Source organism: Xiphophorus couchianus, chromosome 23 (genome assembly GCF_001444195.1).
Source record: "Xiphophorus couchianus chromosome 23, X_couchianus-1.0, whole genome shotgun sequence".
Classification (NCBI taxonomy): Eukaryota; Metazoa; Chordata; class Actinopteri; order Cyprinodontiformes; family Poeciliidae; genus Xiphophorus; species Xiphophorus couchianus.
In genome coordinates this window covers 7,325,484-7,339,492 of record NC_040250.1, presented here as the reverse complement: position 1 = coordinate 7,339,492, position 14,009 = coordinate 7,325,484, and the positions used below count along the sequence as shown (strand labels likewise).

The 14,009-nt window shown below is 36.8% G+C and overlaps 1 protein-coding gene across 7 annotated transcripts in view; it reads right to left on the bottom strand.

Moving 5' to 3' along the window:
• The window catches only part of fgf13a (fibroblast growth factor 13a), a 102,691-nt gene that overhangs the window by 29,626 nt on the left and 59,056 nt on the right, over positions 1–14,009 (bottom strand). The window contains exon 1 of one of the 7 annotated variants that reach the window (XM_028009396.1): positions 3,665–3,710. The exons of 5 other annotated variants lie outside the window; for them this stretch is intronic. In XM_028009396.1, the coding sequence (XP_027865197.1) occupies positions 3,665–3,695 (31 nt within the window). In that variant the 5' untranslated portion in view covers positions 3,696–3,710. Of the gene's footprint in view, positions 1–1,612; positions 2,586–3,664; positions 3,711–14,009 lie in introns of those variants that run through there. One more of the 7 variants, XM_028009393.1, reaches the window with a different exon arrangement.

Below are 14,009 nucleotides of genomic sequence, written 5' to 3'. Positions count from 1 at the left end.
CAACCACACCTTTCATCTATTCTTTTGTCCTACTTGTATTTTAGTGAAACCATTGTGGGTTTACTAAAGTTACCTTTGCCAAGAATGACATTGAGCTTTAATTGTAATTGTAAACATTTTTATGCTTAATTGAGTTACTAAGCTTTAAAAAAGAACATGTATATATATATATATATTTTTTTTTTTTAAAGTCTGATGACCAGCTGTACTTCTGAGTCTGAAAATTATTTAAGTCTCGTCATTTTCTCTATTTAAGGAAGATAATGGATGGTGGAAACATTCTATATTGAACAGTTATATAAACATTCACTTAATCAAATTAATCCATCCCTGAATGTCCATGCAGGCTTGCAGAGAGGCTGGTGTCTATCTCCAGCAGTGATTGAACGAGAGGCAGGGTACATCCTGGACAGGTTACCAGTCCATCACAGGGCAACACAGACGCATGAGACAAACAACCATGCAGCACACACACTCAGGGTAATTTACAGAAACCAATTACCCTAACAGTCATGTTTTTGGACTGTGGGAGGAAGCTGGTTTGCGCAGAGATAACCCACAGTTGCATGGAGAAAACATGCAAACTCCATGCAGAAAAACCCCAGTCTGGGATTTGAACCCTGACTTTCAAGGGTTTAAAATGAAAAAAGTGTTTTAAATATAACCGCAAAAAATAAAAAAATACGTAAATAAATAAAAGTAATAAAAATACAACTATACTGTGACTTCTCTCTTTTAAAAATGTAAACCTTGATGGTAACTCCTGCAAAAATGACAACTTTTGCACCTATACACACAAAACAAGAAAATACACTTCTGGCTTTCAAACAAACAGAATTATTTGCTTCATTAAATCTTTTCCTATCCCATGTCAGATTAAATCAGGGGTGTGATCTGTTTTGTATGGCCTTCAGATCTGGATAATGGGAACAAAGTTAATGTTTCTTGGATGTAGATCCAACTTTTTCTGCAGTCATCTTCTCAGCAACTTGCACAAAGTTTATTACAGTTTATGTCTTTTATACAGCTCGTAATGGAAGAAAAGTTATTGAACAACTGTGGGTGTCCTGTTAGAGCTACACAACACAACAGACCTCGACTGGGCAGTTTCTAATTTACTTTTTTTTAAAGCACAAAAATACAAAGAGGAAAATATCTATTTTTTAAACTTAAAAAGATCATACTCAAGTATGCTGCTGACAAAGCAAAACGTTTTTTCTTTTTTTTTTTTGCTTGTATCACTGATGGGAGCTGATCAAAGGGAAATCAACAGATTCCAGTCACCAGGTGCTTCTCTAAAATTATGGAATTAAGAACTCTTTAAAAGTTTGGTTTTGTCACAACAAATGTGAACTAATGTCACTGGCAACAGGAAAATATATATATATGTATATATATATATATATTCTTTTACATTTAACACTCAGCTTAGGAGTTAGAAATATATGACTTAGAATCAGTTCAATCATTTTGTATAAACTGAAGAATCATCTGGTAATTTTCTCTGCAGAGGCTCGTTAAACACTGCAAACTTTTTACGCAAATTATCTTATTGATATATAGTTGTCAAAGGCGAAAAAGAGGTCAGAGAACAAGCATCCTGACAACAGACCTGGTCTTCTCCTTCGTCTTTTCTTGGAACCAAAGAGTTTGACCCGTGAGAAGACATTGAGCCGGTTGGGTTTCTCACAGCTTCCTTTGGCTTTGCTGGGGCTGCTTACGCAGCGGCAGGCATTTGACTTCTCCCGCTCCCTCGCCTGCCTCTTCTGCCTGATGAGGGAGCTGGCGATAGCCGCCGCCATAGCCAGCTTGGCAGCGGTCTGGGGAAGAAAACTTCCAGAGAAAAGTGGATGAATCCGGAACAGTGGGTTCTGGCAGGAAAACTTCCAGGCGCAGCGCTAAAGAAAGTCTAAGGCAACTACGATGATGCTCGAGATGAAGATTTCGCAAAGCGCATCAAACAGTGAAATGAAATAGTCCCACAGGGGAGGAAAGCCAACTCGCTCGAATAACCTCCTAAAGGATCATTTTCCACGAATCCAGGCGATATTCAGGAGTTGCCCGGTGTATCTCCGAGAAAAAAGTCAAGTTTGATAAACAAAAATTAGACGGTCCATAAGAAGATGCAAAAAGACTTTCACCAAAGCGCGGTGCATGTTCTTCCAACAGGATCATCTTTCTAACACAAACCCTGTCTCAGTCAATGGGTTTGCGTTATCCCACGAAAAACACCAGAGCAGCGCACATGCATAGTAACCGGTTTGGTGAATGAAGCGCAGTGGGTGGAAAACACCTGTTTGCAGACGCCTCTGTGACTGTTCCCCTTAATCTCTCACTGTGAAAGTGCCGCGGAGAGAAAGACACTTCAAAATTCACAGCAGAGGACGTGAATGAATCACTTCGGAGATCCGGTTAGTATTGTTTTTTCCCCCCCCCCTGTACAGTTAGAGCGAGGCTACCCCAGGTAGAGTCGCAGGAAGCGCCCCATGCTGAATCAGTAAATAGGCGTGAAGCGCAAACCCAGTGAGCCGCGCTGCTCAACGCGTCCCCACCTACAGCAACCTGGAGACTGAGCAGCGGGGAGGAGGAAAGACGGTCGGTCCGCGTAGTACTGACACAAACACAGACCAGAAACATCACCACTAACAAAACACAAGCTGCCATGTGACATGTTTCATGTTAAGTACCAAAAGTAAAAAAAAAAAAAATGGGTGGGTAGTGAAGTGAAGAAATCCAAACGAGGGGTAAAGGAACATCACAGATTGTTATCTATTAAAATGACAAACAGCTTTAACAGAGTAAAACATTGTAGTAAATTGTGATTGAAAACAATTGCAAGCATCCTAACCTTACACACTGCCTTAATATCTTTAAAAAAACTAAGAACTAAATGTAATTAATAAGATATGTGAAAATAGTAAGAAAACAGAAGAGACTTTATTTGAACACATTTGTGGTTTTATAGTAATTTAAAATTATCCTAAAATGTTGTCAAAATTGAAAATTACAAGGAACGAAGCCAGAAGAATAAATCTAGAATTTAAAAAAGTGCACTTAACAATAATGAGACGTAATAAACTCCACCTTAAAGGTTTGATTCTGCGATATGCAAACATCACCAGGTTACCTTCGCTTCCCACTGGACACTTTTAAAAGATTAACCAATGGTGCCATCTACAGTTGTAAGACCAAAAGTGACACTGAACCTTCTTTTTTTTTTTTTTTTTTTTTTTGTTGGTTTGTTTTACCTTTTAAAGAAATAGGAACGCCACACCTTACGGTTAGAAATTGTCATAAATAACACAAGAAGCTTCATATACAACAATTTGAGGGACATGAAGTTGAGATTCCAACAAGGATAAAACTGGTATAAATATCATTCACACTAAAAGCTTTGTAAACATCAAAAACTGTCAAAAATATAATGCAAAGATTAATTTCAGAACCATGGACAGCAACATAAACTCAACCAAGAGTTGATCTCAGAGTAAAATGTAAAACCAAACAAAAATAAAACAAAGAAAAGATATGCAGCATGATGCCTGGCATTCCTTTATGCACAGCAACCAAGTCTTTGAATGAAAACCAGATTTCAGACGCATAACGCATAATTAAAAAAGAAGCATGAGCATTCTAAATCTAACATCAGGAATAAATAACCTACCTGAAACAGATTTTCTCAGAGGAAAAGTCATCTTTTTTCCCAGATAAACCCAGAAGCAGATATTTTTATACTTGCATTAGTTGTAAAAATGCTGCTGAAAAGAATAAGAGACTCGATTCTCCAAAGTTCAAAGCATTGTCAGACAACTGTCAGAGGCGCAGTGGAGGAGAAAGCATCGAGGCGTGGCCATCAACAGGAAGGATCATTACAGGACATTAGCGACATGCCATTTTAAGTTCTAAAACGCTCATTAAAGATTCATTTAGTCGTCGTTGTGGATCCAGCAAACACAGTTCTGTGTGTTGTTGGGTTCAGATGGAGAGTTTAGTGGTGGTGGGAGGAGAGGGCAGATTAGAGAAAAGTGGACGTAAATGCGAGCTGCGACTGTCTACTTCCTTCTTGGGGCACTGAAGACTTTGCTCTCCTGTTACAAAAATGATGTAAAATGATCCGTTAATGCGCTGTCTAAACTGGTTACTCAGACATTTCCACTTTGGCTGAACATATCGACGAGACAATGGTGAATCTTTACATTAGGCTCAATGCTTTTTGCAAAGACAATTCTCTGTTCTTTGGCAGTTTTATCCTATTAAGTCATAACACTTATAAAAAGGCGACCTCCACAAAATGTTCTTCCAAGACAATGTTCAGAAAAACCTATCTTCCAATATGCACCATGGTGTTTAGTGTTTTGAAGAGTTTGACCCCATGGTAAACCCAGATTGGGTGATTCAGCAGCAGTAATCTGTGGTGTCTGCTCTGAGAGTTGTGTACTGTTTTGAACACTAGATGGGGTAATTGTACCAACAATCAACTTTTCTTGGTTGATGATTGGAACTTCATTATCCAAACTTGTCATTACAAAAACCATATTTATGATCCTATACCGTTTCAGTAATTACCTCAAAACACAAGATAACCTCAACATGTAAATTTTGTGTCTTCCAAAGATTTTTTTTTTTTTTCAAATTTTGTTGTGTTCTTGTGCTGAGTTCATAATTTGGAAGTGGAATATCTTTTTTTTCAAAATGCCATATAATTAAAATATAAGTATGAAGTGCAGACTGTGTATATATGCATAATTCATCATCATTACCTTTATTACTGAAACATAAAAGCTCCATAACAAAGAGATAAAACAAACACATACAAAAAAATAAATGAGAAAATAATTATTTTTAATCCTAAATAAAATGAAGTGTCAGCAACTGCCCCACCTCTCAATATAAATACTGTTGTTTGCAAAGGGTTCAGGGCTTTTTTATTCTTTTAGAGAACATTACTGAACAAACATGATGAAGACCAAGGAACACACCAGACAGGTCAGGAAAAATGTTCAGATAAGTTTAAAGCAGTTGTTTTAAGTTAGGCATAAACAGCATCCTAATCTATCAATAACACAGTGATTCAACCCATTATCCAAAAAATAAAATAGTATTGCACAAATCTACAAAGACATGGGTCCACCTAAACTGGCAAGCCATAAAAACAAATTAATCAGAGAAGAAGCCAAGAAACCGTTGTAACTCTGGAGGAGTTGCCTGCAGCTCAAGAGAGGGTCAAGAAGGAAGTCATTGAAAAAAGTCACAGAAAGTCCTTTTTACAGACTGGCCATGTAGGGTATTCAGAAAACACATAGACTAAAACATTCATGTCAAATGAGACCATTCTGGCACTCACTGAAAGAGATACAGAAAGCTAATGGCAATCTTGGAAGAAAGTCTGGCAGAGGGTTCAAAAGTCCAGATGATGATGGGAGTTCAAATTAAACAGGAAAATGACCCTACATATATACCCAGAGCTACTATAAAAATGGAGATTAAAGCAAAAATCTGATAAAACTCCAGACCTTAATCCAAATCAGAATCTATAGCAGGACTTGAAAGTTGATATAAAAAGGAAAGGAAAGGAAATGTTCACAGATGCCACCCATCCAACAGAGTTTCAGATGTTTTACAAACAGGTGAAAGGTCTCTAGTTGTAATTTAGAAACTAACCTTAATTCACAAAATAAACTAACCTGCAGACTGCAAAGAAAATTCTGTAAGAATGTAAAATCCCATCTTTGTGTCAATATAAATACTTCAAAATGGGTCAAATAAGATATTAAATAGTACAGAAGTTATAAAACATTCCAGAACAGAATAAAATTCAATCTTGTACAGTACTAGACATTTTGATTACTACTGTTTGGTTCTATCTTAAACTGTTTCCTAAAAGTAGATTTCCTCAGTTGGGATAATATGTACCACAGAAAGGACATTCAAAGTACCAAAGTAACAAAGCTATTAAAATGTTAATCATTAAAATAGAAATATCTAGTTATTTTTCCTTCTCAAGTTTTATGGTAAACTTCACACCAAGAGCAACCACACATGCAAAAAAAAAGCATTTTTCCTTTTACATGTGACAGCATTTTTTTCTAGGGCAAATACAGGGAAAGATTTTAAGCTATTATGACATTTGATGATGTTTGTTTTTTTTATTTACAAAAATAACCTCTAACCAGTACCCTGTCAAGTTTAATTTGATGTTTTAAACACTTTTTTTTCATAATTTGGAAGACCAGAGAGCTGTGAGAGAGCTGGAGAGTGATGTGTTAACGGTTCTGTCTACATGCAGCAAAGCTCATGTGAAATGTGTTAAATGTCAGTCTGGCAACTTTCTGCAAATGGGCATGTTCATCAGTGCAGTCTAGTCTAATGATCAACTGTACATTTTTGTAAGTAAAGTCTTTTAAATAAAACTCTTAATTATTTTTTTTAACCCTATAGATCTGTCAAGATAAAGATTCATGTGAAAATTAGAGCCTGGTCCGAATTTCATAGTTGTAAAAGTACATATTTAAATTGTAACATATTTGTATTAAATTATTTACGTGTGAAAGTGAAACACCTGTAATGTAGAAATGCTTGTGCTCCCATATAGCAACCCTGCGTTTAAAATCAGATTCTGTTCCCTGCAAACACACCGAGATGACTTGATTCACTTATCCAAGGTTTTGCATCGGTCATCCCCATGACTGATAAATTTAGACAATCACTCAAGCAGACCATTTGGCCTTCCAAAAGAATGACTGCTTTATCACTGACAGCTCGGAAGACAGATAGAGTCAGGAGGCGCTCTTCAACAGTGATGTAAGTTAAGCATTTAAAATGAGACAAAAAAAAACTACATAGGAAGAAACTACGCTTGCAATATTCAGAAAGCAAGAAGCCTGTAGTTCACAAATCTAACCAGCTATCTGTTGATTATCTAAAATCTGGAAGGGATGTTTGTGTTGACTAGTTTCAGAAAAAAACAAAGCTTGTCTGCAGTGTTTTAAAATGTCAAAATTAAGCCTGTGCAATATTAGCCTAATTTCAAGTCTTGGCAATTTCAACAACAAAAGCGTTTAGAAAATTCAACAAATCTATACAGCAAAATCACTCTTTTGAAAACGAGTTTATGTCTTAAACAACAAAAGAAAACAGTACTTTGGTTGTGCAATGATCCAAAGCTCAGCAGCATACACAGCCCGCAAAAGGACTTGAGCAAACATAGAAAATTCCTACACGTGGTATGTGTGTTGCTTGTGCAGCAATGTGTCATGGATACATTAATTACTGTACTGCCCCAGAATGCTGCGGCCTCATGGGGCCACAGTCACTGTACTGTACGCACACGGAGCCATACACGCTGCGGGAGAGTAAAAAAAATCATTAGGAGCAGCTCAAAGCATCCATGTTTGATTGAACCCAGCATGCAACCACACTAAGTTCAGAGAACTCATTTAATTTAACCTAAACGACAGAAAATTAGTTCAAGGGAAATAAACTTCATATTTCCACCATTTAGTAGGAAGTTAAATGTGACACATTATTGTTTATTGTTTGTCTACTTATTCCATAAATGTAAAAAGTATTCTAAAGAAATCCGATGGTTTTATTTTCACTTGTAGCTTCAGCTTTTTGCTGCTGTCTCAACATAGCTTTTACAAAATACAAACATTTTTACCTGAAAGTACACCCAAGGGAGGAGGACCCTTGTCTTTAAACATACCTGTCATCACCTGTGTCAGCCACTAGAGAGCAGAACATCAGCAAAAAAGAACAGGAAGACTGCATGCTGCTGAGGTGAATCACTTGTGTTAACCTTTGTGTATTAAGTATATCAAAACAGTTATACATATTTCCTCTTTGAAACAACTCAAGATTGTCAATATAGCAATCTGAGGTTAATTAAATTCTCAGTTTACAGAGAACTCAGTAACCTTGCTGTTTATTAATAGGAAAAAGATGCTTTCAAGATTTTTCCTATTGACTATCACAGTGGTTTATGCGAAATTAAATCATATCTGTGAATAACTCCTAAATCCTGTAACAGGATGCACATTGTGGTAATACACGGTGGTGGATAAACGACAGTATTATTGTGAAAAATGCAGAATAGCTTAAAAGGTAGCTGCTTTGGTCATTCAGCCCCTTGACAACAATGTGCTTCTTCTCTCCTCCTTGTGTGCCATGAATTTGCCTCATCCACGACAACAGCAGCTTACAGCATGCTCGGCCACCAGCTCTGTGGTGATACCACACGTTACCATGGATACAGCACATACGTAAGAGGGTGTGTGAGAAAGATGGGGTGGAGAGACCATGTTGCACACTGGGAATGGGGGGTTGGGTTTTTACAGAAAGAGAAAGCCATCAGTCGCTCAGGGTTTCAGGAGCTTCAGCACAGATAAATTGTCCTGTTCATTTTAAAACAGTGCTGTATTCATAGCATAGATAAATGAGTTAGAGGACTGAAATGGAAGAATATGAGGCTCGCTATTTATTCTGGTTCATATAATATAAACCTTTGTGGGCAAACGGCTCAACCACAAGCACAGGCAACAACCCCTGAGGATTTATGTCACAAAAATCAACAGAGAAACCCATCAGTAGAGAGGATTTCAATATAAAGTGTAAGAAAGTCTTAAATGTTCCTCTAAACTTATCATCGGAAAAGCTCAACTTTACCTTAAGTTGTAATTTGAATGCTTTATAAAAATATTTCAAGAAAAATTATTAGTATGTTTTGCATCAGTTTCCATTTCACACTTGTTTTTGATCATTCGGTGCAGTTACCTCTGGTGTCATGAACGTCTTGAGAAACTTGTGATACTGCTGTAACATTAAGAAGTCTTTATCTTTCTATTGTTTCAGGTACAGGGATGTGGTCATGACACATCCCCATTTTTTAATGAGTCTCTGCATCAGTGTTAGTTCTCATCTTAATGAATATTATTTGAGCCATAATGTTTACACACCTAACAAGTTAACCTATGCAACTACTACTTAAGTTACGTATCACTGACTAAATAATGTTTCTTAATCTCATGCAATGCTATGTGGACATTTTCTCTGCATTAAGAAAGATTCACCTCCACACGGCAAATTCCTAGTGGCTCTAACAGCAGAACTGTCTGACCTATATTTTGATGAATTCAGCTTTTGACCATCTATGGGCAGTGATGGAGTGTGTATACGGGCTTTACTCTCCAGCCCCTAATGGTCAAGTAATCATAAATATGGGAAAATACATTAAAGATGGTGATGTTACAGCAAAAATAATATACTCTGCTAACACAAAGGTACTCTATATTTCACTCCCATTATTAATTACACACACACAAACATCACAGACGCTACATTCAATATGTTTCAAGATTAGAAACATCATGACAGCATCTTTCCAAAAAGTCTTAAAGCCTATGATTATTGAAGCATGAAGCAGTTCAGTTATATTCTCAAACTCACTTTGATTTTTAAATAACTCAAAACGCAATATGATTTATTGTCAGGAAAGGTGTTTTAACTAAGGCAAAAATAACACAAAGCAAAACTATTTTTAATATGGTGTATTAATAGTCTCATCTCTGATCTTTGCTCCAGTTTAAATTACAGTATTAAACCACCAATTCTAGCTCTTTATCTCTTTAAAATGCCAGAAGTAAATGGGAACACAGGGATCGCCCGGCATTTATCTTGTAACCTATAACCTTTTGTACAGCAACTGCCTTCAAAGTGTTCTATCTGCTTGTTAATGCCATATTTTCTTTAACACATTGTGAGACTGCAAGAATTTTTTCATTTGAGAAAGTAATTCATCTCTGTTTCATATGTCTATAAAAGCTCATTTTTGGCAGCGAGACCCAGAACTCACACAAATGGAGGACATTCACGTCTGCCAGCCATTTTTGGTCTGTTTGGTGTGAAAATGACACAAAAAGCCATTGTGGTTCACTGCTGAACGCTTAACAGGTTTGGAATCTGGGAGCTTACAGCAAATGTGAGACATAAAGTGTAAATAAGGCCATGATCACCTCTGAAACTGAAAATGTAATGAATCTTAATTCCTCAAACTGTTGTTAAAAAAACAGCATACATTTTTATGCAGTTATCTAATTACATATCACAAAAAAGAACTACAGACCACAGCAGTGAACTGATGCCATGGAAATACAAAGTGCAATAAACAATTTCAGTTACCATGAACATTTTTAAGAAACAGCAAGAAAACAATGACATTTATTTACAAATTCACATTTAAAGTATTTCCTTTTGCATAAATATGTTGCAGTATCACCACAATGCCTTTAAGAAGATAAAATTGGAATATTATATTTTGCTATCCATATGAGGCATAATGCACTTTGAAACCTAAGTAGTGGCAAATACCAGCAAAGGTGAAAGGTTTAGAAAACATTGGCCCTGAAAAGATCTCTGTGTCTAAATGTGAAAGGATTTTTATTTTACCATGTTAGTCAGCGAGTTTGCTCTTTGTTTTCCAAAGTTCTTCTAAGACTCTAGTGACGTTATAAATTTTGATAGGCTTTGATAGGAGCTAACGCTGATCTTTTGAGCTCCACTAGTTTAGCCCCATTCTTTGAAAATAATGGCGGACATTGCAATGAAGGGTTTTCATGAACTTTCTTTTGAGCTCAAACAGATTTTACAATTAGCTGACAATGTAGAAGCAGGAGATAGCCAAGCAGCCTACTTGATGGATAAAGTCAAAGAACTGATTGAATGTCAGCTTCATGGCAAACAAAGTTGTCATTCAATCAGTTCTACAGCTTAAATAACAGAGTTTAACAGATCATTATGTCCCAACAGCTCCGCCCCTCAACTTTGATGGATGAGTTTGACAGATACAATTATTTCAAAGTTGTGCTACAGGAAGAGGAATCATAAAATACTTAAATAAACCTTTAGTAAGTTATACTGTGCTTTTGCATTTTAATAATTTAATAACATTATTTAAAAATATATTTTCCATTTTGTGGTGAATTTAATTAATAACTTAATGATGTATTTATTTGACTTTGTACATTTTTAACCCTCTGGAACTAGACTATGTTTTAATTAAACACTGAAAACACACTGGTGTATATATTTATACAACTTTAACTGCACAATGTGGCTCGTTAATTCCACCGCAAGAGAAGTTGATAATTTATCAGGGAAGCATACTGCGAGCATTAACAGTCTGTGATCTCTGGTCTTGGTGCTTGTGTGTGTGTGTATTTCCCCATGTTTTGTGTGTGTAAGTTCTTAGGCTGTAATGGCACAGAAATCCCAATCAGAGGCACCAAACGGTGTGTGAAATGGCCAGAGTTCAGACAGCAGCCTGCTTGGAATGAATAATGCTTTAGCATTCATTACCCCAAGCAGCACACACAAAAGTGTGAAACTACAGGCTACAGAGGCTCCCTGTGTCTTAGAACTAAAACCAAATGCAAATTTCCACTTAAGCCTTCAAGTTAGTAATAAAAAGCTTCTGATCTCAGACCTTAAATTACCTTGGACAGGGATTATAAAACTTACTAACAAAATCTGCCATATGTATTATGCATTTTATAACAAAACTATCCAAAAGAAACTTGTTCATGTTCTGTTATCAAAAAATGAAAGATAATATCAAGGGCCTTGAAATTACATTTGTTGTAAATTGGTGCTGTGCTGTACAAATAAACTACATTAAATTAAACTTGGACCTTATATAAAACATTTATTATGCTTAACTTCAACTAAACTGCTCATTCCCATTTTCTAGTTTTTAGAAGGGTGTCCTTCAATGACCTAAAAGAACTGTAGATAGCACAAACTACACAAATGTGGGAACTGACACAAAGCTTATACAGAATAAAAGTCGTTTCCAAAGGAGACTACATGGAAAAACTAAAGAATTCAGGTATCTGGAGCAGCTTTTTCAAGCTTTAAAAGCAAAAACTAAACAGTACTGCATATATTTTCTTCCATCATTAATAAAGCAATGGTAGCAAAGGACACCTTGGAGACTCTAAAATTTGACAGCCAATGAATGAGTAAAATTTACTTTGCCATTTACCAGGTCTGTGTCCTCATGGTAACCTCCTCACTAGCCTCAGCATATCTGTGAACATTATGCACAGAGGTCAAATGTGCAGTGAGGGAAACTGGATGTGAACATTAATGAAGCTAATTTTAGCCTGGTCACACACTCCAGCTTTCTCCTGCACTGGAGTGTCCTCAGTGAAGAAGTTGGTTGTTTTATTTCCCAGCAGGAAGGCTCCCGATGCCCCAGCACAGATATGGAAGATTATGCGTGGCGTGTAATCCGTGAATGGTCATATCTCTTACTGTAAAGGCGCCACACATAACATTAAAATGATTATGCATATTTACAGAACGATCAGAATGTGTGTGAATGTGCCGATGTTATTGCATGGTTTCAGTTTGGCATAGATTATTTCTGCAAAATCATCATGCGGAACAAATTAACTAGGCAGGAAATGAAACTGCAGCAGACAGGAGTCAACTAATGGGAGTGGGTGGGTAAATAGGTCATGTTCCCTTACCAGACTGTATCCCAGTTATATTGTGCAGACCATGTGCCTGGTGAAGACGGCCCACAGAGAAATCAATGAAAGCATAATGATAGTGAATTGTAATGAATCCTAGTTAGAAACAGAAAAAGTGAAAGAGCTGATTTGGAACCTTACATCTGTGTTAAAATGAAGGGAAAAGTCCAGACGTGGACCTCGGTGGTCTTGGCAAGCATATTGTTTTTAAATAATAATAACTTTTATTTAACCCGATAAAAAGCTCGTTGAGATCTACAATCTCTCTCTCAAGAGGGAGCTAGCAAAACAATCTCACAGAAGAACAGAGCCAGTGAGAACTAAATGTTCTGCTTTCCTCCTTAAAAGTGGGCCGGATTAGGACAGATCCGGGGAAATTACTCTGAAAATGACAGCATCGCCACTCCATTTTGGTTACTCTCTGCAGTGTAGAACAAATATTTCTTGGATTTCTACTTCATGGAAGACATGTGACAGATCAAATTTAAGATTTTTTCCACTGAAAGTAATATTTATATACTAACAGTCATAGGAGTATTGCCACCTGCCTAATATTGAGCTGATCCAGCTTTTGCTGCCAAAATAGTCCTGAACCACCAAAACCCTAAAAGATGCCTGAACGGAGTATAGTATCTGACACCAATAGGTCCTAGAGGTGAAGGGTTTGCAACTTTTAGATGTTTCTATGCTCCAACACACATGAGTCAAATAATCAGATCATTAGCAGAACTGGAGAAATTGACTGCACACTGAGGAGACAATTCAGGTATGTTGCAAGAAATCTTGAGAACTGGAGTTGCTTACCCCTCCTTTAGATCCTCTAAGTTACAAAATGGACTCTCCATTGATCAGACAAATTTTTGACATCTGGAGAATGTTGGAGACAAATCAACAACTTACGTTCATTTTTGCCCTCCTCAAACTATTCCTGGGGAAGGGCTGGACAGAATAGCTTTAGATCGTATCAAGAGAAAAGCATTTCTTATTAGTTGACATCACATCAATAATTATTGATTATCTTTTTGTTTTAAATATTTGAAATATTTCCAAACTGGTGACTTGACTTTTCCTGTTTTATCCACAGTTTTCAGTCCAGCTCTTGTTAATTTTTAAGCAGTTATGAGGCAGATTGGCAAAACCTTAAACTTCTGCTGCGCAAGTTAGTCAAAAGGCTGTTGCTAGGAAACCACAAGTTACTCAGCAAGTTGTTGCTAGGTAACGAAAGAGTGAGTGAGTTAGTTGATGTCATCAACTTTGCTTAGCTGGCTGTGAGAAGTTATGCAGCTACAGCCTTTCCTCTGTCTACATCCCCCAGAAATGCTGTGCGGCTCAGTGAAATGACTGAATATTCTATCAGATGTAGTTATTACTTGTTGATATTGATCATGTGTCCATATCAATATACATTGTTATTGATGTATTGCCCAGCCCTATTCTGGAGCACATCTGCTTTGTGTTAGGTATCATCCTGCTTAACCA